At 44.9% G+C, this 27,174-nt stretch overlaps 1 protein-coding gene across 2 annotated transcripts in view; it reads right to left on the minus strand.

The window, feature by feature from the left end:
• CPS1 (carbamoyl-phosphate synthase 1) overlaps positions 1-27,174 on the minus strand; it is a 176,425-nt gene that overhangs the window by 104,560 nt on the left and 44,691 nt on the right. For both annotated transcript variants that reach the window (XM_079975842.1, XM_079975841.1), the window contains 6 exons: positions 25,532-25,609; positions 22,284-22,382; positions 13,933-14,028; positions 4,672-4,861; positions 3,235-3,392; positions 1,246-1,374 (listed from right to left, as the gene is read on the minus strand). In XM_079975842.1, the coding sequence (XP_079831968.1) occupies positions 1,246-1,374; positions 3,235-3,392; positions 4,672-4,861; positions 13,933-14,028; positions 22,284-22,382; positions 25,532-25,609 (750 nt within the window). The remainder of the gene's footprint in view (positions 1-1,245; positions 1,375-3,234; positions 3,393-4,671; positions 4,862-13,932; positions 14,029-22,283; positions 22,383-25,531; positions 25,610-27,174) is intronic.

The following is a 27,174-nucleotide window of genomic DNA, read 5'->3' on the forward strand; positions in this document are numbered from 1 at the left end:
AGGAAAAGCAGGCAGTATTGTCAATACTGTGACAAGGAACAGGAAACACTCGGCAGCAATTATTTAGAATAGTCTGCTATTGCAGTAGTAACATAATTTTTCACCTCCCTAAATAGGGGTTAGAAGGCTCCTATTTTTTGTTTTGGAACATGCCCTATGTATTCCAGCCCAGCTGTGGCCAGATTAAAGTTCAGACCAATGGCCTCTGGATCCGAGACCCAGATGGATGGAATAGAAGGAATGACACCACAAATATCAGCTTTTACTATTCGCTGCAGTGGCAGCCAGGTTGTGTCACGGTTCAGGACCCGTAAACTTTATACCAGCATAGTGATGAGATATTAAGGATAGTCAAGTTCCCCTCCATGGAGGATTTCTGCCATTGAAACAAAGATTTTCACAGATGGAAGATGAAGGGAGAAAAGGGGCCACAATACTACAGCCATCACCTGCTGCTGAGAAGGTCTCCTTGCTCACATCCTCAGACACCAGTATATTCCCCTCCCCCATATATTCTCTCATCTCAGAGGATCCAACCTTCACTGGTCGCAGAGGCAGCAGCAGATCTTACAGCCCCAGCAAATAACATATCTCAAGAACACAGTGTTAGTAATCAATGGTGTTATTAATTCAGTTGAAGTTCCAGACCATCTCTGTATATTGATTGCCTGCTGATACCACCCCCCCCAAGAAAAATCACTGAGTCCTTTTACAAGACAATATGGAAATGGACAATCTCCATTTGGTGCTGAATTTGCTAATGGTGGTTAAATGGTCTATAACAGCATGCTGGGGGTAGACCAGACTGGATTAAAATGATATGTGATGTTGCATTGCTAACAACCTGTTTTTCTACAAATAACTTTAGAAAACCAGCAGATACGTTTATTCAGAGATTATCTTCAACCAAGAGCCTGGGGAGTGAGCAGCTCTGAGGAGGTCTGGGGCACCCATCTTTACGCAGGATTATTTCAGCCCTCAGTAAGCAACAGGCTAGTGCTAGAGCAATACAGTATTTCAAGTTACTGCTTTGCTGACTTGAGGCCATAATGGTTAAGTCATCTTATCTGTCGTGCCCACAGCACATTGACCAAACCAGCTGACTCTGGACTTGGCCTGAAGGTTCTACTGTCTTGCCTCCCCATCCACCAAGACCTGCACCTCTTCCCTGCTTGGATTTTCCCACCCCCAGGGAATGGCTCCCCTTGTGGGCCGCAGATGTTGACACAACTCCCACAGTAATACCTTGGTACTGAGATCTAGCAGTTGCTCCTTGTCATGACATAACCCTGATCCTAGTCCACCCAAGGCATAAGAGGAGCGTATCATGACTGGGTAGCCAATCTTTTCTGCTGCTTCCAAAGCATCCTCTGTCTATAATAAAAGAAGAACAGGTAGAAAAGACCAAAACAATCATGAAGACCTGTCAGTATTGTCTACATTACAACACAATGTGACACAGACAGAATCATGGTCAGGACTGTGCTCAATGTTCTGTGGAGCATATACTAGGTAGGTTGGCTTCCTCAAAAAAAAATCCTGGGAATTACATTTTTGTTGAGGGTGATGAAAGAATCCTGTCCCAAACATACAAACACACACACACAGCTCAGTTCCCAATATTTTCTGAGGAGAGAGAATGACGGCTAAACATTTAATCTATAGTAAAGATGTGGCTTTGACTACAACCCCTCCTCACCAACCCAAGGAATCGGGTGAAGGCGACTGCACATCAGTTTTTCAACTCTAATATGTTCACCTGTAAATTATCACTAGCAGCGGTTGGGAAGAGCTGTAGAAATGAGAAATCACCACAAATCAAAATCAAATTTAGACTTAAGTCTTTTTCTTTTCTTTTTAGTAATTAAGTGTTTCAGAAAAGCTCTGTATGTGCCAGTCCCCTTTTTCTGGTAACACCACAGACACAGAGGGTGACTGTACAATGAACCTGTTCCATATATTAAGGCACTGAAAAGAATTGTTTTAGCTTTCTGATGCCAGCTGGTGTGTAAGGAGAAAAATATTTTGAGGTATGGACTGCAGAGGTGGCCAATTCTTTCAAATCCATCTGGCCAAAATTCACAGCCAAAATTTTCAATGCTCATCAAAATGCACACTCTATAGACCTATTAATTATTACCATATTACTTTATGGATCCCATTGAGCTAAAAGCTATTCTGCACTAATATTCATGTAAGACAATTTTTAAAAGGAACTTGAAGTTGCTTTCTTAATCAAGTGACTCCGGTTATTGACTTACTCACTGGGCTGGTCAGCATGTAAACCAAAGCATGGCTAAGCATGAGGAGGAAGCAGGCCTACTGGTGCAGGGAGAAAGCAGCCGCCACTTCCTTTCTTCCCTGCTCCCTTGCAATGGCTTAGTGCAGCCAGTGGGGAAGGAGCAATGCGACTGCCATCTTCTAACTGTGACCCAGTGCTTCTTCATGCTTAGCTATGGTCTAGTTTGGCTTAGCAATAGATGCAAACAAGGTCACCATCTCAGTGTATCACGCTAAGAAACAAGCACTGATCTTTTGCATCTCAGCCCCTCTGCATTGCATACCTTCTGAGGCTCCACCTCTGTTGGAAATTCTGTGCTTACTCACTTGAGCTATTTCCTGTGGAAATAGGATATTTGTCCTGGTACCTCTGCCCATGCACCTTCTCTGCTTGCAACACAACACATTCAGACTTGTGCAAACCAGCCTTCACTAACTTGGAGTCCTCCAAAGGTATTAGACTACAAGTCTCATCGCCCCTAGCCAGCTGGTGAAGGTTGGTGTAGACTAAATCTGTAAATGGGGTTGTGGGCTGGGTGACCCTATCTTTTGGCAAAGAGGACAGATACTTTCAAAGTTTCTACAATTATGTTGAGGAAGGGGTCTTTTCAGACTCACAATAAATGTGCAAAGGCTGGGATGCAGATGCAAAGACTGTGTGAAGCAAGAGAGAGAGAGAATGAATGGCAGAGAGGAGGGGAAGGCTCTGATGTTTCTCTAGGGAAAAGGGGGCATGTGCTAATATAGCATAGACCTGCCTGTCAATGGGTTGTTCTATATTCCCTTCCTTGAAGTTCTGTCCCTACCGCTGATTTCTCCTGCCTGTCTCACATGCATTTGTGGAAACCCTGAACAGGTAGCGCTAGGCTGAAACAACACCCTCCAAATATATCCATCTCTCTGTTTCAACTGTTTCAAGATGCAACCAAATATATTTGAACTCAGCTGATGTACCGATTCTACAGCAAAGCTGGGCGCAATCTTCTCATTGATTTCATTCAGTTTGTCCAAAAACATCTGCCTGTCCTCTGTGGCCATGATAGATTCAACTGAAGTTCCAAGGACCTTCACACCGTATTCCTGCAGAATGCCACGTTTGAACAGCTCCACTCCTGCACAGAGAATGAATGGCATGGTCAGTATTATACAACTGCTCTCTAGGAAGATTTCTGTCAATCAGCTGTCTGCACCACTCAGTCAGTTCCAACCCAAAAGAGTAACTTTGACAGAAAGGACCTTCACATGTCTCTCCGGGCAGAAAAACCATTTGTCTGACATTTGAATATTAGGAGGACTGCCAGTTTTTCAACCCCTGCTGGGCAAGTTTCTACTCTCTCTGATGTAATGCAGGCGATCCAGGAGCCTCAGATCAAATTAGGGAAGACTGCTTGAAGAACAGCACTGCCATGTGTAGCAGCCTATCAAAATCATACACCTGTTTTGAGTATGCTCAGAGCTGTTTCCTTGAAGGCCAGAACTCCTCACAGCTTTTAGCATGTTCTGCTGTTATTATTTCTTGTTTGCTTTTGTGGGACTTTGTCAGTGAATTTCTAAAATGAAAAATGTGGGTTGTTTCTGGATCTCATATTGACTGACACCATCCTTCCCCAAATCTAGAAGATATTCTCCCTCATTTCAAACCAAAGAGGCTGATTATGATTTTTCTGGTGTAATGAACTCTGCATTGCAGGGGGTTGGACTAGATGGCCCTTGGGTTGCTTCCAACTCTATGATTCTATGATTCTGATGCAAAAAGTGTGACAAAGTTCAAGATGCAACATTTGAAAGCGAGGAATTGACCAATAAGATTACAATCTGCTGTTACAATGACTCAATATCTCAGTATTGTGTATTAGCTCTAGTCACAATTGTCTGTAAGTTGTTGGTTCAAAGAGCTAAAAGTGGTAAAGCCACTATCCTTCTTAATGTGGCTAAAATCATTGCCTCTAAAAAGCCTCCTGGTCTGAATTTACCTCATCAGCAGGCATGTATGTGTGCAGGATAGAGAGACATCTGTGTTCTCTCATTATGTACATATCTGACTGTGTAGCCTGGAGGAGTTATCATAGCATGGTACTGTTAAGCAAGCAAATGTGTCACACACACACACACACACACACACACACACACAATGACAGCTGCAGCTTGAAACTTGGTAAATACCCTGGCTTTTCAATTTACCTCATGAAACATTCTGCAAATCTTGAAACCATGCATATTCTTACATTAAAAAACCCCAAATAGAAGATAGGACCATAGTTCATTTGCTATAATAATTGTCCTTATTTATATAAAAGATTACTACATTTCACTTAGTTTACAGCATGCTAAATTCATGAGGATAGCTTTCAATGGTAAGAAGAGAGAAATGCATTCCCACAACAAACTTACCACAGTTGAGAGCGGTCTGCCCACCCATACCAAGAATTAAGCCATCTGGCCGTTCTGCTTTGATGACCTCTGTAACAAACTGTGGGGTGATTGGGAGAAAGTAAACTGTATCAGCTTGCTTTAGGCCAACCTCATTGGTCTGAACTGAGGCAATATTGGGGTTCATCAGGACCGTTTTCACATTTTCTTCCTAGAAAAAAAATTTAAAACACAGTAACTATTCATTCAAGAGCTACATTCACATCTCACGGGAACAACCTAGTGCCGGTAATTTTTTTAACTACTGCAGACCAGAAATATGTGTAGATTTGTGAGCACAACACCATGCACTGGGAGGAACAGCTTACAAGGTCAATGCTGTGGACAAATCAACTCATATTTTTTTTTTATAAAATATTTATTAAGATTTTGCATAATAAAACAAATCACAATCAGACAAAACAAAAGAGAAAGACAATCAAAAACAGCACAATCCAGTAAGAACAATAAAGCACAATAAAAAACATAAGCGAAAAAAGGAAAAAATAGTAAGAGAAAACAAAAAACAGAGAAAAGATAAAAATCTAGTTTTTGGCTTACTGTCTTTATAACCCTCTTTCCTGACTTCCTCACATCTCCCTTTTCTGTGTTCCCCTTTACACAATCAAATTCAGCAATTCCTTACCCTCTTTCCAATGTTATTCAATGTTATACATTTCAACCTATTATGTCTTCGGTTTTCCTTTCCTTTTAAATTCATTTATAACTTTATAACTTAATCCCTTATATCATTTATTTAGTTTCGACATAATTTTACTCTGGTCTTTTCACCCTTTTTTCTTAAAACATTTTTGCATATTTCTTTTTACTATGTCACTGATGCCAAATTATCTTTATATCAAACATCATTTTAACATTCAAACATTTTACAATGTTTTTGGAGATATTCTTTGAACTTCTTCCAGTCCTCTTCCACCGACTCTTCTCCCAGGTCTCGGATTCTGCCAGTCATTTCTGCCAGTTCCATATAGTCTATCACTTGCATCTGCCATTCTTCCAGAGTGGGCAAATCTTGTGTCTTCCAATACTTTGCGATGAGTATTCTTGCTGCGGTTGTTGCATACATAAAGAGTGTTCTATCTTTCTTTGGCACCAATTGGCCGACAATGCCCAAAAGGAAGGCCTCTGGTTTCTTAGGAAAGGTATGTTTAAATACCTTCTTTAGTTCATTATAGATCATTTGCCAGAAAGCCTTAACCTTTGGGCATGTCCACCAAAGGTGAAAGAATGTTCCCTCAGTTTCTTTACATTTCCAACATTTGTTATCAGGCAGGTGATAAATTTTTGCAAGCTTGACTGGGGTCATGTACCACCTATAGATCATTTTCATAATATTTTCTCTTAAGGCATTACATGCCGTAAACTTCATATTGGTGGTCCACAACTTTTCCCAGTCAGCAAACATAATGTTATGACCAATGTCCTGTGCCCATTTAATCATGGCTGATTTAACTGTTTCATCCTGAGTATTCCATTTTAACAGCAAGTTGTACATTCTCGAAAGTATCTTAGTTTTAGGTTCTAACAGTTCTGTTTCTAATTTCGATTTTTCCACCTGGAAGCCTATTTTTTTATCCAAGTTAAAGGCCTCTCTAATTTGATAATAATGTAACCAATCTCGCACTTTATCTTTTAGTTTCTCAAAACTCTGCAATCTCAATGTGTCTCGGTCTTGTTCTAATATCTCCCAATATTTCGACCACTTGGCCTCCATATTGAGTTTTTTCAGAGCCTTAGCCTCCATAGGTGATAACCACCTTGGGGTCTTGTTTTCCAATAAGTCTTTATATCTTGTCCAGACATTAAACACAGCTTTCCTGACAATATGGTTTTTGAATGCTCTATTAGCTTTTACCTTGTCGTACCACAAATATGCATGCCACCCAAAAGCATTGTTGAACCCTTCCAAGTCCAAAATGTCAGTGTTCTCAAGAAGTAGCCAGTCTTTCAACCAGCAGAATGCTGCTGATTCATAGTACAACTTCATGTCTGGCAGGGCAAACCCCCCTCTTTCTTTAGGATCAGTCAATATTTTAAATTTTATTCTGGGCTTTTTGCCCTGCCAGACAAATTTAGAAATATCTCTTTGCCACCTCTTGAAACAGTCCATCTTGTCCACAATCTGCAAAGTTTGAAACAAAAACAACATTTTTGGCAATACATTCATCTTTATAGCAGCGATCCGACCCAACAAGGAAAGCTTCAATTTTGACCAAATTTCTAGATCTTTCTTAACTTCTATCCAACATTTCTCATAGTTATCTTTAAATAAATTCAAATTTTTAGCCGTCATGTTAATCCCTAGGTATTTCACTTTCTTAACCACAGTTAAGTCTGTCTCCTTCTGAAACCTTTCTTTTTCCATTGTTGTCAAGTTTTTCTTTAAGACCTTAGTTTTTTGCTTGTTCAATTTAAATCCTGCCACATGACCAAATTCTTGAATCAAATCTAACACCCTTTTCGTACTAGATTCTGGCTCCTGTAATGTTAAAACCAAATCATCTGCAAAAGCCTTCAGTTTATATTGTTTAGCTCCGACCTTAATTCCTTGGATCAGCCGGTCCCTTCTAATCATGTTCAAGAGCACCTCCAGGACCGAAATAAATAACAATGGAGAGATAGGGCAGCCCTGTCGTGTTCCTTTTTCTATTCTAAATTCTTCTGATACCACATTATTAACTATCAATTTTGCTTTTTGTTCTGAATAAATTGCTTCTATACCATTTTCAAATCCCCATCCCACTCCCATTCCCTTAAGATTTTTCTTCATAAAATTCCAAGAAATATTGTCAAAGGCCTTCTCTGCATCAATAAAAATTAAAACTGCTTTTGTATTAATGTTGATTTGCAATAACTCCAAAATGTCAACGATGTTCCTTGTATTATCAGACAAATATCTGCCTGGGAGAAAGCCTGCCTGATCTTTATGTATCACTTCATTTAGAAGTCTTTTTAATCTATTAGCTAAAATATCTGCAAAAATTTTGTAATTCACATTTAAAAGGGATATGGGACGGTAGTTTTTGAGTTGTGTCTTTTCAGATTCAGATTTTGGTATAAGTGTGATGAAGGCTTCTTTCCACGACTCCGGCGCCTTCTTTCCCTCCAGAATCTCGTTGCATACCTCCTTTAATGGTTGGATTAAATAGTCTTTCAAAGTCTTATAATACTTGGAGGTTAATCCGTCCGGTCCTGGAGACTTGCCCAATTGCATGTTCTGAATGGCACCTTCAATCTCCTGTTCTGTTATTTTGTAGTTCAATATTGTCTTGTTTTCTTGAGATATTTTTTGTAATCCGTTAGTTCTTAAGAACTGGTCTATCTAAGTCTCTTTCTGTGGCCCCTGGGTATAAAGTTGTTTGAAGTATCTCTGGAAGCATTTTCTAATCTCCACAGGATTCTGAATGTTTTTCCCTTCAACCTCGAGATTTGTAACCGTGTTCAACTTCTGTCTTTTTTTCAACTGCCACGCTAGCAGTTTTCCACATTTATTGGCTGATTCAAAAGTCTTTTGTCTCATTTGTTTAATTTTCCACTCAACTTCCTGATTTATCAATTTCATATATTGTACTTGATATAGTTTAATTTCTCTCAGAATCTCCTGTGACTTTGGTTTCGATCTTAATTTTTTCTCTCCTTCTTTTATTTTCTCCAAGATTTTATCTTTTTTCTCATTTTGAGTTCTCTTTTTTATTGTATTCTGTTGAATCAGAAACCCCCTCATGACCGCTTTACTTGCATCCCAGATTACTCTTTTTTCAACTGTAGTTTTCAGATTTACTTCAAAATAGTCTCTCAGAGTCTTTTGGGCCTTCTTAACAATCTCTTGATCTCTTAGTAAGGTGTCATTCATTTTCCATCTGAAGGAACCAGTTAATGTTAGTTTCATTTCCATCTTTACAGCATTATGGTCGGAGCAGGTTTTGGGGCAGATTTCCACCTTTCTAGTCTTAGGTGCCAGTCCTCTAGTTATCCATATTTGGTCAATTCTAGTCCATGTCATTTTGGCTTCAGAGAAGAATGTCCCTTCTCTTCCTAGGGGATTTTTTGTTCTCCAAATGTCGATCAAGTCCATATTGTCAGTTAGATCAAAAAAAGTTTTAGGTAGCCTGCCCTCTTTTGTTATGTTTTGTCTTTGTGCTTTATCCATATTTGTAGATACCACCCCATTCATATCACCCATCATAATGATGTTGTTGTAATCCATGTAGTCCAACATTGTCTCATGCAACTTCTTGTAGAATTCCGACTTCCCCTCATTTGGTGCATAAATTCCTAAAATCAAAAAATTTTCTCCTTGTATTTGGATTTCAATTGCCAAAATTCTTCCTTGTTCATCTTTAAAAAGGAATTTTGGTGATAGGCTTTCTTTTGCATAAATAACAACTCCTCTCTTTTTCACTCTGTCCGATGAGATAAATTCTTGACCTAATCTTTTGTTAATTAAAACTTTCCTGTGAAGCCTAATCACATGCGTTTCCTGTAGGCAAATTAAGTCTAATTGTTCCTTTTTTAATATGTAAAAGATCTTCTTCCTCTTCTCGGGGGAGTTAAAACCATGAATGTTCCAGCTTAATAGTTGCAGAGACATGTTGAAATAGATCTATTTTCCTCCTAAGGCTCCCAAAAGATCTTCTCCCTTTGGCGGTGGTATCACTTTCTCAGGCTCATCCAGACCCAAGGGTGTAAGTAAAGAACTTAGTGGTCCAGATCCTGGGGCTCTTAATTCTTTTTCAGTCTCTTTCTGAAGGTCTTCTCCGTAGTCACTCAAAAATTTTTCCTTGTCTTCAACTGTTTTGATTTTAACTTTTTTCCCTTTAAAGTTAAAAGATAGTCCCTGGGGGAACTCCCATCTAAAGATGATTCTGTTGCTTCTCAGTAGTGTCACCAGATCTCCGTAGTTAGATCTAAGCTCCAATAGGTGTTTCAGGATGTCCTTGTAGATTTCCACTCTGAAGTCCTGAATCTCAAGAGCCTTGTGAAAATGTGCACCTAATATCTTGTCTCTTTCTTCCTTTGTTTTGAGGGAGATCAGGCAATCTCTTGACCTGACCTTCCTCCCTCCCTTTCCAAGTCTGAATGCACTTACAATTTTAAAATCTTTATCCTCTTCCAAAGGCCAAAATTCTGCAAACTCTTTTGTCAGATATTCAATTAAATCTTCCTTTTCGAGTTCTGGAACCGACCTCAATCTCAAGTTATTTTCCTTACTTTTTAGTTCTATCATAGACAGATGTGCCTGGTGTTCGCCAATCTGTTTGCGCATAGGTTTAATTTCCTCTTGCACAGCCTCTGCTTTCTGTTTGGCCTCCTCAGCTGTTTTGCGATTTAATGTAGTGACCTCCAGCAATTTCCCAATAGATTGTGCATTTAAACTAACTTGTTGAGTCAAATTGTTAACACTGGCTGTATTTTGGTCAATTTTAGATGATTGTTCAGCCACTTGCTTGCTCAGGCCATCCAATTTTTCAAAGATTTTATCTAGCACTGAGGTAAAGTCCCCTCCTGTGGCCATTCCTTCAGGCCTAGTTTGCTCTAAATCTTCCTCTTGTGCCACAGGAAGAGTAGGAACAGATGATCTGCGCAGCTGTGAGATTATAGTAGACTGTTGTGTTTTGGCTTTGCCTGATCTTGTCCTCCCACTCATCCCACTGCTGTCTATGCGCCAAGGTCAATCTCACGGTTTGCAATTCCCATGGAAATCCCCAAGTCTAAGGATGGAAAAAAACCCTCAGTAGTTGCACAACTTCAGTGTTCCACTAGAGGGACACAATGTTTTTCTTAGAGAGACACAGTTTATAAAGTCTTATAAAGTATATAGTCTTTTCCCAAATTACGAAGTGTCCCTTCAAATTTATAACAGTTGCAAATCTCCAGAAAACCTTACAGATCCTTTACTTTGCAGAGTTGAACATAGAAAGTTACAATGTCTCCAAAAAGTGCGAGTTACAATATGACAGTTCATGTAGCCTGACAGCTCTAGTTGTTTGGCAGCGCGGTCGCCGGGAGTTCAATGTTTTTTATAAATCCACACGTGGAGAGGGAAAGCCAAATTCTTCCTCTTCCACCTTAAATTCAAGTAAAGTTCTCTGATGTTCAGATAACAGTCTTTTAGAGCGCAGTTTCTTAGGCAAAGCAAATTGAACGTCGTTGCTTTAAGTCTTTAAACAGAGCCGGGAGACGGACTTCCTGGTTGCGTCTCCCGTTTCAGTGTCAAATTAAAGCTTCTTTTTCAAAAGGGACGAATTCATTAAACTTCACCTACTCACGGGTAGTTGTTTCTTAGCCAGATGATCCCAGGAAAAAGGTCAGCACGCACCGACAACAGCTTCGCGGCTTCACTCCACGGAAAGAGCGATCGACCCACAGCACCGCGCCAGCCCCGTCACTTTCCGGAGCCCCTTACGGGGTTCCTTTACAGTTTCAGGGGGCGCTGATGGTGCCCGCTGGGTCCCACGACCACAGGCTTCTGCTGCCTGTGGGTTTTCGACGGGGGTCTCCGCTTCGCCGTAGCAGACGACCCGTTTCCACGGAGCTCCCCCTTCACAACTAGAAGAGGGCAGCCATTGCCGTTCGCGCCGCCTCCAGAAATCAACTCAGCCACCATCCATGGGCACAAACATTCTGGCTCTCCAGGCAGGGATGAAGTGTTTCAAGTTGCACCTCCGGTGGAAGAGCGATTCTGGCATTGATTAGATTAGATTAGATTGATTAGGATGGGCCTCTTTCAACTGGATGGTGTGCACCTATCCAACATGGGCAAAGCCTTGCTTGGTGACCTATGCTCTGGCCTTAGTTTGGTTGTAGCAGTAGGCGGAATTGCTGGAATATGGGCTGCTTCTCTTGTGACAGAAATAGCATTGGGAAGGATCAAAGCAGAAGGGAGGCAAAAGGGCTCTAGGAGAGGATACGGGCAAGGCACACCCCTAGCTCAGGTGTGGCCCAGCCTTGCCTAAAGCCCTCTCCCAGTTGCCCAGTAGGATCCCGGATGCTTGGCCTGCACCATGCAGGGATCCAACACTGGCCAACTCTCAATGGTGCCTGCCATCAAAAGGAATTCCATTCCAACAGCAAGGTCGGAGTGGAATGATCTGATTCTTGCCCGACTATTGTCATGCCAATCCTGCATACCTGCTGTATAAGCAAATAAATTTGTGGCCTGTTATCGCCCAGGACCGTGGTCTAATGTGCATTATTCCAGCTGCAAATCTGCAACCACCACACAAGTTCTGCAAGCAGGACACCAGCACATGCTACCACTCTATGGGAGTGTTTTAAATGCATGTGCTACTTCAATATATTTCTGCTTTCCATTCTTCCCCTGGCTGTCCTTGTGAATTAACACTTGCTCGCATATGTTGCCTATTTACGTTTGGCCTCATGTTAATTATTCATGGTGTCGAGCTGCCTAATAAACAGCAGCTTAAGGCTAGTCTTGCATCAACACAATGGAAGGCGAATAATGATGTGAACACTTAGGCACGTCTTGCAGTGCTACACTCGCACAAACTGCCTTGGCTTCACATGCTGTTGTAAATCACGTTGCCAGAGGCAAGGTCACCAAGAGCAAGTGTCGCTTCTGGAATGGCTGATTAGCAGCAAGATCAAGACGGCTGGCTGCTGGTGAGCCCAGGAAGGTCAAGCTAGCAAGATTTACTGGGAAATGTAACTTTTCTTAAATGTGAAAGCAGAGGGCAAGCGAAGCAGAGAACAGGAGAGTGTCAGTTTGAGAAGAAATGCTTTTCTTTAGAAATCAAGATGATCTTTGTATAGGGAAGGTGCCTCCAATTCATTTCTCTGATAATTTGATTTTTCCAAGCAGTATCACAAGCCAGCAGAGCTTCCTCACAGGCTGACTGCAGTCTACATCCAGGCTGCAGAAAAGCACGATGAATCTGTTTGACAACTCCAGGCGAATGGATGGTCTCCTTTCTGGGACAGCCAAACAGCAGCATGGTCTTAAATGTTAAAGAATTTTGCTTGGAGAATTCAGTGTTTTACAGAAACAAACCTTAAGTGTCATTTATTTCAATGGAAGTGAATTAAAACATGTGAAATCAATGGAACATAAAAACTTTGGCTGGGAAATGTCATAAAAACTTTGGCTGGGAAAAGTCAATTCATCTTTTCTCAGGACAGTTATGCCTTGATTTTCATGCTTAGGAACCATGTAAATGCTCTGTCTCTCTAAGAATGAATGAATGAATACATTTTGTTCTCTTACCTCATAAGATTCTATTGCTATTTTAACCTCCATGTTGCAAAAGAAAACTTAAGAAACAGCTGTAACATGTGAGTTATTGGACAAGATTTCTTAGGCTGCAATCCTATGCTCACTTACCTGGGACAGGGAGTAAATCCATTTAACCCAATGGAGCTTACTTCTGAGTAGACATGTATAGGAGTGCATTGGAAGCCCCCCACCCACCCAGTTCCATTTACTATAGAAACCCTATATGTATGTCAGCTACAGACATATGTCCAGACAAAGTGTTTTGTGAATAATTTAAGGCCTCTTTCAAAGCCTCTTACTGCCTCAGAAATGTTCCCATTTACCGGTACATTTTTTGCAAAAAAACCAAAAACAATGACAGGTCACCTGCGTGACAAGCAGTATATTGGGAGGATATACATAAACCCAGGATGCCTCAATTATTTTAACACATATGATGTGTTGTGATCTGGTTCACACAAGTACCAGTGATCTGTCATTTTAAACCTATCTTGGTCTCCCAACCAGGGAACAGACAGAACTTGATACCAAGCTATACATGACAAATAATGAATGCTTTTTCTACAATAAATCAGCAAGGCTGACATTTCTTTTGCACAACCATTTATGTGAACTTATTTCATTGCGCACATATTAATAACAGAATTTGATCACAACCTGTTCACAGGAATGATAAACAGAGTTTTTATGCTCACTGAATAATGCAGCCAGTTCTGCCTATATTTCCATATGCTATCAAAAATGTAAACAAGGCAGAGCAAATAATTACATAACTACTACATGAAGGAGCAAGGATGGATGTGGAGCACGCTAAGCAAGGTGTGGGGAAACTGTGGCCCTCCAAATGTTGTTGGACTACAGCTCCCATAGTCCTTGGGCACAGGCCATACTGGCTGGGGCTGATGGGATTTGGAGTCCAGCCACATCTGGCGGGTCACAGGTCCCCCACCCTTGTAAGAAACACTTTACTTTGCCTCCCACATTCTCACCTTCATGGCCTTGACAGCCTGTGATCCAGAATAATCAAATTCTCCTGCTTGACCGATACACAAACCGCCAGATCCCAGGATTAGAACTTTGGAAACCTGAAGACAAGCAATAGGTCAGTAGAGCTATATCAGCACATGCGCTGTTGGCCCCCATCTCACAAGAAAGCTGGATCCTCACCTGTTCTTTCTTCCAAGATGTTTTCCAAGACAACAAAGGGTCTACTGTTCTACTACAGGGGTTGGGAACCTTTGGTCGCACGTGAGGGACAATGGCAGAGTACTCCCTCACCCCCAGCTCCTCCTTTGCATTACAGCTGCTGTACTACAGCCCTCCTTGACTTGGGGGCTGAACTTCTGCATTTGTGAGGCTGCTCCATGGAGAAGTTCTAAATCAAGGATCCTAAATCATGCAGGGAACCTCAGTCTGCACAAGCATAAAGGCTTCCTGCAGCAGAAGGCATTCCTCCAACATGGTGATGGGATGGAAATGAGGGGTTGGGCTCATGTGCTCACCCCCAGCGTCTTATCATGGATAGGATTAAAAAGGCAAAGGACCCCTGACAGTTAAGTCCAGTCACAAATGACTCTGGGGTTGCGACGCTCATCTTACTTTACTGGCCAAGGGAGCCAATGTTTGTCCACAGACAGTTTTTCTGGATCATGTGGCCAGCATGACTAAGCCGCTTCCGGCGAACCAAAGAAGCGCACGGAAATGACATTTACCTTCCCGCCGGAGTGGTACCTATTGATGTACTTGCACTGGCATGCTTTCGAACTGCTAGGTTGGCAGGAGCAGGGACCGAGCAATGGGAGCTCACCCCGTCGCAGGGATTCGAACCGCCAACCTTCTGATTGGCAAGCCCTAGGCTCAGTGGTTTAGACCATAGTGCCACCCACGTCATGGATGGGATTAAAAATCTCAAATAAGATTTTTGCATACCCAGACATCTTGAGGATTTCTTTAATGGGCTACTCTCTACCAGGGGCAAAACCTAGTTCCAGAGCCCCATCCATCTCTCTGCATGAGTTGTTCCTGAAGCATATCTAGGGGAAAGTACCTCTTTTTTCCCTTTGGCACTGCATCTCAACTTCCATGCATATGAGTTTAGAATATGCTAACGGTTATTGATACACATTACACAGGATCAGGATCCGCACCCCACCTGCTTCATCACCCCACATTCGTTTTCCTGCTTTTAAATCTGTTGCTTGGTTTTAAGTGCCATTGGTTGGTTTGTTAGCTGGCTCTGGGGTTTTAGGTTGTATATCTTATTTTGTACTGATTCATTTTCAATGCCAGCTGCCTTGTGTACTTTTAACAGAAAGCAAGGATATAAATTTGCTAAGACATCAATGTCATCATTGTTAAGTTGTGGGTTGACATAGCAGACGACACAGCGATTTCTCCAAGTAGCTCTTTATTTTGTAAGCTGGAATAGAACTGACTGCAAACAGCTCAGCCGGCCTGCTTTTATAGGCAGCCGGCTGTCAACATTGTAGCAACAACAGCCCAGCGTTTCCCGCCTAAAATAACTGACGTGGACCTGAGTGAAAACTATCTACAGACCTGAGTGAAAACTATATACAGTATCCCCCTGCTGGCCCAGGGTGAAACTTCACTACATAACACCCCTCCCCACCGAGATAAGGCGTTAGTTACAATCGTAATGGTTTCCTTATATACAGCACTACGCGTAATGGTTCAATTAGGCACAAAAGCATATCAGTTACATTTCCCATACTTAGACCAACAGTGATACATGTCCAACAACATAGTCCTTTAAATAAGTTGGGCGCTTGGAAACTCTGCCAGACCGCCGGGGACTGGTAGCCAAGTCCAGAGGGCCACACAGTTCTTGCTGAGGCTGTGGTGCGACCCTAGGTGGCGTTGGAACCAACTCCCCTGGATCCGCTGCTGTGGGTGGAGCCTCCGCAAGTGGAGTGGTCTGAGTCTGTGGTAAGTCTGGCAGACCCTCTGAAGCGGCTTGGCTCGGCTCCACGCTGGCAGTTTGCGAGGGAGGTGTAGGTGGGGCCTCGCCATCTGTACGTGTCTCTTCTTGAGCCGCAAGCGCAGTTGGGGGCACCACGGTAGTGTCCAAGTCCCCAACCCTGCGCCTAAGCTGGTCTATGTGCCGTCACCACAAGCGTCCGTCTTCGAGTGCCACCTGGTACGAGCGAGGTCCAGTGACTCCCACTACTGTGGCTGGCACCCAAGGAATGCCCCCCACATAGTTCCGGGCAAAGACCTGGTTTCCTGGGACAAATGACCGTGGCGCGTTGGCACAGCCTGGGGGTTCAGCCACGGCAAAGTCCGGGTGTAGCCGGTCGAGCGGTGACCTGAGGCGGCGGCCCATAAGCAGTTCAGCAGGACTCCGCCCTGTGGCCGCATGAGGGGTGATGTGTTGCACAAACAAGTATTCGGCGACCCGCTCATGCCAGTCTCCCCGGTCCAGGCGCGCCAGTGCCTCTTTTGCCGAGCGCACCATTCTTTCCGCTTGCCCGTTGCTGGATGGATGAAAGGGTGCCGTTAGGGCATGGCGGATGCCCAGTCCCAAAAGATACCGCTCAAACGTGCCTGACGTGAACTGCAGTCCGTTGTCAGAGACAAGGACATCAGGACACCCATGCGTTGCAAACAGGCCTCGCAGCACCCGGATGACGGCTTCGGTAGTGGTGGAGGGCATCAGGGCGACCTCCAGCCATTTGGAATAGGCGTCCACCACTACCATAAAGGTCCGGCCGTGAAAGGGGCCAGCCATATCGATGTGCACCCTCGACCAGGGTGTCTTTGGCGTCTCCCAGGTGTGTCCCTTAGCTGCCGGTGGTGCAGGCCTCGACTCTTGGCACGCTTGACAGGCGGACACCCAGGCAGTGATGGCATCGTCCATATTAGGCCACCAGACGTAACACCGAGCCAACGCCTTCATTTTGACAATTCCCGGGTGGCCAACGTGCAGAGCCTCCAGGACGCGCTGACGGAGTCCCTGGGGAATCACGACGCGGTCTCCCCACAGCAGACAGCCGCGATGAGCTGAGAGTTCATGTTGTCTGGTTGCGAAGGGCTGGAACTCCGATGCAAAAGGCCCTTGTGGCCACCCCCTCCACACCCAGTTGAGCACCCGGCTGATGGTGCGATCCTGGGCAGACGCGGAGGCCACAGTGGCAGCCGATACAGGCGCTGCCGGAAGATCCTCAATCAGAAGGAGCGATGAAGCTGGAGCCGGGTCTTCCACAAATGCTGGAAGAGGGCAACGGCTGAGGGCGTCGGCATGGCCCATCGATTTCCCAGGGCGATGGATGAGCCGGTAGTGGTAGGCAGCCAGGAAAACAGTCCATCGCAGCATGCGTGGCGAGAGGACCGGTGGAGTTGGACGATCACCGGCGAGGAGGCCCAGGAGTGGCTTGTGGTCAGTGATGAGGTCAAAAGTCCTGCCATAGAGGTATTCATGGAACCTCTTCACTCCAGCCACAAGTGCCAGTGCCTCCTTGTTGAGCTGGCTGTAATTCCGTTCCGTCGGAGATAGCGTCCTGGAAAAGTAGGCGAGCGGTGCTTCTCTTCCGTCTGGAAAACGGTGACTAAGGACAGCACTGATGCCAAAAGGTGAGGCGTCGCAGGCAAGGACCAGCGGCCTGGATTCACTGTACTGTATCAGCACACTGTCTGATGAAAGGAGAGCCTTGACCGCGTTGAAGGCCGCCGTCTCCCGATGACCCCAGGCCCAAGGCGTCTTAGTGCTAAGGAGTCGGTGAAGAGGCTCAGCCACTGTGGCTTTGTGGGGCAGGAACATGTTATAAAAGTTCAGCAGCCCCAGGAACGCCTGCAACTCCGTCTTGTTCTTTGGGGTGGGGGCCTGCTGGATAGCGCGGATCTTGGATGTGGTCGGGTGAAGGCCGGAGGCATCGATAAGATAGCCCAGGAACTCTACCTGTGGAACGGCGATCTGGCACTTTTCCCTCTTTACCTTGAGCCCAGCCTCTTGGAACCTGGTCAGCACGGCACGGAGGCGCTCGAACAGCTGCTGGTGTGAGTCTGCAGACACCAAGACGTCATCAAAATATGGTACCACGCCCGGAAGCCCTTGCAGGAGACGCTCCATAAGGCTTTGGAAGATGCCAGGAGCCACACTCACCCCGAACTGCAACCGGCGGCAACGGAATGCCCCCTGGTGGGTGACGATCGTCTGGGCTTCAGCAGTGGCATCATTGACGGGCAGTTGTTGATAGGCTTGGGCAAGGTCCAGCTTAGCGAAGACCTTACCCTCACCCAGGGAATGCAGCAGGTGTTGGACAACAGGAACCGGATAAGCGTGCTGCTGAAGTGCCTTGTTGATCGTGCATTTGTAGTCAGCGCAGATTCTCACTGACCCATCTGGCTTGACAGGCGTGACGATGGGGGTTTCCCACTTGGCGTGGTCAACTGGCTCCAAAACTCCTTGGGCGATCAGTTTGTCCAGTTGTTCGTCCACCTTAGCCTTGAGAGCAAAGGGAACCCAGCGTGGCTTTAGCTTGACTTGTGGATCAAGGCTAAAGGAGATGGGCGTACCTGTATATTGCCCCAAGGTGCCGTCGAAAACCTCGGCAAAGTCTTTGACCAGACCCTGCGTTAGAGATGCAGTTGATGCCGGTGACTTCCAGGCCGAGGGCATCAAACCAGTCTAGCCCTAGGAGGCTTGGCCGCTGACCTTCGACCACCACCAACGGGAGCAGGACCAAAAAATCCTTGAAGGCAATCCGGAACCGGCCAACGCCTACCACGGGAATGTCATTTCCCTGGTAGTCTCTCAGGTGTACGCGGTGAGAGTCGAGTTGCCTTTTGGACACTCTGGGTACCAGTCTTTTGATGGTGCTCCATGACACGATGGACAGGGCAGACCCGGTGTCGATCTCCATGTCACATGGAGCTCCTTCAATGAGCACCGTGACGTTCAGCTTGCGTCGCGTAGGCGAGTCAGTTTGGCCAATCGTGGTTCCAGACGGGCAGCGGCAGTTGGTGAGAGCGAAACAACTTTCCTTGGCAGACTGGAGTGAAGACTTGGACTTGCGAGTCGATGAAGGGGGGGTGTCAGACGGAGCCGATCAGCAGACCTTAGCGATGTGGCCCCTTCTGGAACACTTCCTACAGATGGCGTCTCTGAATCGACACTTGGCACGGGAATGGTTGCCTCCGCAGCCGGCACATTCCGGTTGGCCCTTGGACTTCTGTTGGAACTTCCTGCGCTTCCGCTTTGTCTGGTGCACGTCATCGTCTTCACTGGAGGATGCCTCATCACTGCTGGCCTCTTCATGATGCACCGGAACTGGCTCCCTAGCAAGACGCGGGCTGCTGGACTTGCGGATCTCCTGGGCGGAGCGTTCAGCAGCTTCTGAGGCCACAGCCTCCTCAATGGCTTTCTGTAGCGTGAGGTCTGGCTTGGTGAGGAGACGCCGTTGCAGATGGATGTCCCGGACCCCGCAGACGATTCGATCCATCAGGGCATCGTCTAAGTCTCGGAACTCACAGTGCATTGCAGCCTGTCGCAGGGCGGTGGTGTAGTTGTTGATTGACTCCCCCTCTGCCTGGTTCCGGTGGTAGAATGCATGGCGGGCAGCAATCTTGGACGGCTTTGGTGCGTAGTGGTTGCGGAGCTTCTCTTGGATCGTGTCCCATGGTGTTGCCTGGACTGCTTCAGGCGCAACCAATGCTCGGGCCGTCTCAAACACCTCAGGCCCACAGAGGCTGAGGAATAGGCCCCGCTTCCGATCCTTTGATACTGCTGTCAGCTCGTTGGCTTGGAGGTAGCAGTCGAACCGAGCGAGGTAGGAGTCCCATGATTCAGAGGCTGGCGCAAACGGCGGTAGAGGCACAAGTGAAGCCATGATTCCGATGCCGGCGTGAAGGGTGATGGATGGAACACAGTGCTCTTAGCCAGAACAGTCAGCTCTGAATTGGTTCTGTCCAGTGATTTCGCTCAGTGATTTCGCTCTGTGATTCAGCTCAGTGATTCAGCTCAGTTCAGAGGCTGGCTGCATCTGGCTGTGCTCTGATGTCCATCCATCCCACATTCGTCGCCAGTGTTAAGTTGTGGGTTGACATAGCAGACGACACAGCGATTTCTCCAAGTAGCTCTTTATTTTGTAAGCTGGAATAGAACTGACTGCAAACAGCTCAGCCGGCCTGCTTTTATAGGCAGCCGGCTGTCAACATTGTAGCAACAACAGCCCAGCGTTTCTCGCCTAAAATAACTGACGTGGACCTGAGTGAAAACTATCTACAGACCTGAGTGAAAACTATATACAGTATCCCCCTGCTGGCCCAGGGTGAAACTTCACTACATAACAATCATATTCAGGTTCCTCCTGAATTAAATGTATTGGTCTCCTGTTTGCTTATCTTCCTGCATCATACTGATGCTGAGCTAAATATTTTCAAGTTTTGATTTCTACCTCAAAAGTAGAAATTGCAGGGGATCAAAATCCACCCTTAACACACACACACACAATTCTGTCTTTCCCCAATATGTTTCCCTTCAGCTGTTGCTTTGGCAACCATTTCCTGTCTCCCTTTCATTCATCCATGAGAAATCTAAGCCAATGACACTTCCTATACATGTCTTATGGGCAATCCTGGCTAACAGGGTCTATTTACGAATCCAAATTCAACACATTCTCAGCCCTTTCCCTGGAAAAACTAAAGAACAGCTTCATGGAAACTGTCACACCTCCTTTCTGTTCAAAACTACAATATCCTGTCCTTTGTATAAAAGCAAAAATTCAAATATTTAGAACAAAGGATTCTAACAGAGCAACTCAATATAAGACTGAACCAGTCCTATATTGCACACACTGGTTTGTGCAATGAGTTGACTCTGAAGTTGTCTTTGCATTAAATTCAGCTTTCCGAAGGAAGGAATAACTTTGCCACAAAAAGGAGGAGCTTTATAGAAAATCCAGCAATGCAATACATATTAGGAATTTTCAATAACCTTTGAGACTCTCATGCTGTTTATATGAATGCCCAATTGCTGTTACTGCAAAATAAATGCAGAGACATTTGTAATGAAAATTAGCATTCTGACCAGTATGAGTTTTACATTTGCATTTCACACTGATTCAAACAAAAATTCCTGGAAATGCCTGGAGACTGCCCTTTCATGTATAGGGCAGAATATGAGCCTGGAATCAACAGAAGGAGAGGTAAGACCAGGGACCACTATCCCCAGGTCTAAGTAGCCCTAGGCCTAAGGTGCAGGAGAATTGAATGGCTTGACAGCCCACTATAGTTATCCCAGGAAGCAGAACCACTTGAGAGAAGGAAATTCGGTGTCATAAAAGTTGTGAGCAATAAGTTTTTTTGTTAGTTTTTTTGTTATACAAGTTAACGGTCTTAGAGTTTTAAATAAACTGAAACGCAATTCTATTTCAGCTTTATTTGGTAGCAAGCTAGAATGACTGCAAAATGTGCAACTCATTTGTTTATTGCCACATTAACTTACAGGCATGTGTGCTTCAATATGGCTGATCATAGTTCTTGTGTTGTATTATTTGTTTTGTGCCCAGATGCTTTGTGGGAGGATATAGAGTCATATGGGGGGAGTGTAATCTAAAAATGGAACCAGACAAGTTTTATTTACAGCTAACAGCATATTAGGACGCAGGTGGCGCTGTGGGTTAAAGTCTCAGCGCCTAGGGCTTGCCGATCGAAAGGTTGGCGGTTCGAATCCCTGCGGCGGGGTGCGCTCCCGCTGCTCGGTCCCAGCGCCTGCCAACCTAGCAGTTCAAAAGCACCTCCGGGTGCAAGTAGATAAATAGGGACCGCTTACCAGCGGGAAGGTAAACGGCGTTTCCGTGTGCGGCTCTGGCTCTGGCTCTGGCTCTGGCTCTGGCTCTGGCCAGAGCAGCGATGTCACGCTGGCCACGTGACCCGGAAGTGTCTCCGGACAGCGCTGGCCCCTGGCCTCTTAAGTGAGATGGGCGCACAACCCCAGAGTCTGTCAAGACTGGCCCGTACGGGCAGGGGTACCTTTACCTTTACCTTTAACAGCATATAAGGACCCACAACATTCAGCTTCCCAAGAATATGCCAGCAGTGGGCTTTGGATTCAAACCACTCCTCCTCCACAGGCTCACTGGTGATTTGAGGCAAATCACTCCATCTATGCCTCACTTCCTCATCTATGTCCAAAAATTCTGCACTTGCAAGGTACACAGCTCAAATTCCTATGTATCAACAATTATTTCAAAGCAAAAGCACAGGGTACTTTTGGTTGTGCAAATCTCTATGTTTTGGACAGCAAGTCTGCCCACCTTTTTCAATAATGGTACCAGTCACTGTATGACTGATGGCTAAACACAAAACACATTAATAAACTGACCTCCACTCTCGAAGTTGCAGCTGTGGCCTTGGGCAGCACTGAAGCGATACTGGTACCTTTCCCCTTCTTGATCAGTGAAATAAATGAATCAAATAAGAACTAGGGAAAGTAAACAAAATGCATATCAGCATTTAAAAGAAGACCACATTTATATTATAAAAAGACAGAAAGAACAAGGGAAAACCATGTTTGTAATGTAGCTCTATGGCTATCAATGTTACCACGCTGAGTCCATCTACCACATATTTTTCAAGTTGTAAAAGGGTATTGAACATGCTCCAGTACACAAGCAGGGTCTTCAATCATTTTCACTACAAAGCCACTTGACCCAGTCTACTCTTACTAACCTTTAACCGAAATAATTGATACAAAATCAGCTCATCACATAAAGCCGTAAATACTGTGTTTTGCATAAAATCTGTATTTTTTGGAAGTTAGCATAAGTTCTACAGAATTACTATCATAAGCACAGGATTTGAAGGGTTTTAGTGCAACAAGCTAACATGATTACCCTCTCTGGAATTTCCCTGTTTAGTATCATTAGAACTCTCTCTAATTAGGTTGTGAGTCTAATTCACTTAATTAATAATTAACCTAATTAATAGATGCACTCATTGTATTGTGTCCCAAACCAGCCAAGCACGCAAGTGCTTAAGAAGTTTAAGGCATGCATCTAATCCAATCTGCAGGAAAATCTTAGCATGGATCAACAAGGTCTTTACGAGAGAAGCTGCTGTATATATCACTTCTGTTCAAACTGGATTACGCTTGTGTGTTCCAATGGACAGTACCTCAGGGTTTTATTGAGAGACCTGGATTTAAACACAGTCTGCAATTCCATTAAGCAATCTTCAACGAGTCACTCTTGCTCTGTTTCAGTTCCCTAGCCTATTAAATTGGGAATAATAGTGCTCCATCTTCTTGTCTATGTTTAGTTAACCAAAAATCCCCAAATAAATAATGATTAAAATGCACCCCCTTAAGCATTTTTTGTTGCTGTTTATCTCAAATGAATGCTAAATATGGGCAGGCATGTCCTCTTTTTCCTCGCTTCACATCCTTATGCTGTTTAATCACAATCTCCCACCTACTCAACCTATTGCTGGAGGGATTGTCATGGGAGATCACAGACAGGGGATTAAGCCTCATTTTCAGACATGAGAACAAGGAAGTGTGCATATGAATCCATTTAAATAGCTCTACAACTTCAATAATGCGAAAGTATTCAAAATGTATTTGAAATATAATAGATCTTGTTTTAAAATAAAGGGAAGGGAAGGAAAGGAAAAAACCTATCTGCCTTTCAGTGACATAAACTGCTTTCATTTACATAAATAATGGACAGTGTTACCTCGGGTTACATACGCTTCAGGTTACAGACTCCGCCAACCCAGAAATAGTGCTTCAGGTTAAGAACTTTGCTTCAGGATAAGAACAGAAATCGTGCTCCAGCGGCGCAACAGCAGCAGGAGGCCGCATTAGCTAAAGTGGTGCTTCAGGTTAAGAACAGTTTCAGGTTAAGAACAGACCTCTGGAATGAATTAAGTATTTAACCTGAGGTATCACTGTATATGAAGGGACGCAGGTGGCGCTGTGGGTTAAAGCCTCAGCGCCTAGGGCTTGCCGATCAAAAGGTCGGCGGTTCGAATCCCTTCGGCGGGGTGCGCTCCCGCTGCTCGGTCCCAGCGCCTGCCAACCTAGCAGTTCGAAAGCACCTCCGGGTGCAAGTAGATAAATAGGGACCGCTTACCAGCGGGAAGGTAAACGGCGTTTCCGTGTGCGGCTCTGGCCAGAGCAGCGATGTCACGCTGGCCACGTGACCCGGAAGTGTCTCCGGACAGCGCTGGCCCCTGGCCTCTTAAGTGAGATGGGCGCACAACCCCAGAGTCTGTCAAGACTGGCCCGTACAGGCAGGGGTACCTTTACCTTTACCTTTATCACTGTATATGAGGTTTGGGCCCTAATCCTACCCATGCAAATTGTGCTGCTTAGTTTAAAACAATATATCACACTTAGATCAAAGCACAGCAAGGCCTGAGCATATAATTCAGTGAGATCTACTGCTTTCAAGGACTGCTTGTGGGTTTCCTTGAAGCATCTAACATCTGGCTGGCCACTGCTGAAAGAAAGGTGTTTAATCTGATCAGGATGGGGAACCTGAGGCCTTGGATATGGCCCTCCCAAGCCTTTCTATCTGGCCCTCAGGACTCTCCCCAAGTCACACCCTCTCCTTTGGCCATATCCTGTCTCAATCATGCCCCTCACAGGTGCCTGGCTGGAATGTCTCTTTGAACAGTAATAATGTTTCTTGCACATGGGGAAGAGGATGTAAAAAACCCCCACTGTTTTTTTGCACGACTGGAAGGTAGCCTAAAGGTAAAGGTAAAGGGATCCCTGACCATTAGGTCCAGTCACGAACGACTCTGGGGTTGCAGCAGTCATCTCGCTTTACTGGCTGAGGGAGCCGGCGTACAGCTTCCGGGTCATGTGGCCAGCATGACTAAGCCGCTTCTGGCGAACCAGAGCAACACATGGAAACGCTGTTTACCTTCCTGCCGGAGCGGTACCTATTTATCTATTTGCACTTTGGCGTGCTTTCAAACTGCCAGGTTGGCAGGAGCAGGGACCAAGCAACAGGAGCTCACCCCATCGTGGGGATTCGAACCGCCGAACTTCTGATCAGCAAGTCCTAGGCTCTGCAGTTTAACCCACAGCGCCACCTGCGTCCCAGGAAGGTAGCCTATTGTGGGTCAAATCCATTATGCCACCCCATTTTCCCCTCTGGCCAAGTTTTCCCGTGAAGACATGGTGAAAAATGTTCCTCTGCTCTTATGATCTTCCCTACATAGTATGGGCAAGTCACATTGCTCAAAAATAAATACATGTTTAAACCAATAGGTCTTGCAGAGCTCTCAGATTGAAAAGAAAAAGAAAAAGGAAGGATGCTACACAAAATTTGTTTTGGTTTTAACAAGCTGCTGCGCTGTGTGGGACACCTTTGAACTGGCACCAAGATTGGACTGCTCTCTTATGGTTGGCAGTACCAACAGCATACAGGGGTCCCATGGCCTTAATTCGTGGCATGGCCAAATGTACAGAAGACAGGATAATGCCTGGTCTCAATGGGAAACAATTGGCAGAATATTTCTGTAGCGTTCCAAGTCTTGGCCAGTCTCGCACTCCACATGCTTTCCTCCAACAAGTCTTAAATCTAAGCACCTTTTGTCAGATTCATCCCTTCACAGTACCTCTGTGTCTGTTGGTCCAGGATTGGCTTCTGGGTAAAACTGCGCTGTGAATATCGGCTTGGTCTCATGCATAATTCCCTGCATGGGTTTTTCAAAAAAAGGTAAAAAGGGTTACCTTAATTTCCCTTCTGTAAACAGGAGAGTTATCAAAATGCTACTGTTGACAAACCCTGCAGTCAGGTTTAAAGGCCCAGGACGACTTAGCAACAACAGCTGAAATTCATTACACTCCAGGTCTTCAAACGATGTTTTATCCACTAAACTGCTGAGCAGCTCACAATAGCATCTCTGTAATGCACTGGCTAGTGCACATGCTTTGACATAGTGCTTGTTGAATTCCAAGCACCTTTTTAAAAAAATAAAGAAAGAAAAAAGCAGCACGCTATCCCTCTCCAACTGCCTCCCTAATATTTCCACATCGCCATCTCAAATTCATTGTGTCCAAAACTAAACTACCTCCCAAGCCTTCCTCCCCTCAAGTACTCTCTTTAGTGACAGATGCCTTCTTCCTGCTTGAACGGACATTAAACTTTGCCTTTATCTTTGACTCCTGTTGCTCCTTTGTCCCCCACATTCAGTTCAATGCTCAGCAGTGCCATATCTCCCGTTATAACACTGCAGAGACATGGCATTTCCCTTCTTTCCATTGGGTAAAAGAAAAAGAGAAAAAAAGAAAATATTTTTCAAGCCCCAGCCATCTCTTGCCTTAACTAGACTTTCTTGTCTTCTGCTGTCTCACCTTGATCTCCTCTCATGCCAATCCAGCACTTCTAGCCTGTCAAAATCACTCTGTGGTTGCTCCGATTATGTAACTGTTGTGTATTGAGTCAAAGGATTTTATATCTGTATTATTATTGTCTGTATTTGCACTGGGCACTGACTGGTTCCCCACCCTGGGACTGAGTATATCAGGGCTTAATTCAATCCAAACCTGCCCTGAGATGAGCGAGGCATTATGCAAAGAATTTGCTGGTCTTTTTAATGGAAAACTGGGTTGTTATAAAGGGCCCCAGTTGACTTTGAATTGGACCCTGGGGTGGCCCCAATCCGACTCAAACCAAGGCGAGTGCCATTTGCACTGCAACCCAAGATCGAAGCAGAGCTGGATAAATTGGTCAAGCAGGGAGTTCTCTCACCCGGCTGCACTTAGATTTTGCTGGGCCATTCCAGGGGAAGGTCTTTTTGGTTATCGTCGATGCATATTCCAAATGGTTAGAAGTGGCGATGGTCCCTAGCATGGCATCAGCTGCCGTAATCAAGGTGTTGAGGCAGCTGTTTGCAACCCACGGGTTACCTGAGACCATTGTATCAGATAATGGGGCAGCTTTTGTATCCCAAGAATTCAGGGCATTCTTGGCTGATAACTTCATAAGAGGGGTCACATCCGTGCCCTTTCACCCATCCTCCAATGGGCAGGCGGAGTGCATGGTAAGAACAGCCAAAGAATCCATTGTGCGCTTAATGGAGGGTAACTGGTCAGCTCGCATCGCGCGAATGTTATTTTTGCAGCATGCGACACTGTGTACTGCGACGGGCAAGTCGCCAGCTGAGCTGCTCTTGGGTAGAAGATTGGTAACGGTGCTGGATTATGTCCACCCGGATAAAATGCCAAACCGTAATTCAAGAGCAAACCCCCAGGCTGA

Source organism: Podarcis cretensis (assembly GCF_951804945.1).
Source record: "Podarcis cretensis genome assembly, chromosome: 1".
Classification (NCBI taxonomy): Eukaryota; Metazoa; Chordata; class Lepidosauria; order Squamata; family Lacertidae; genus Podarcis; species Podarcis cretensis.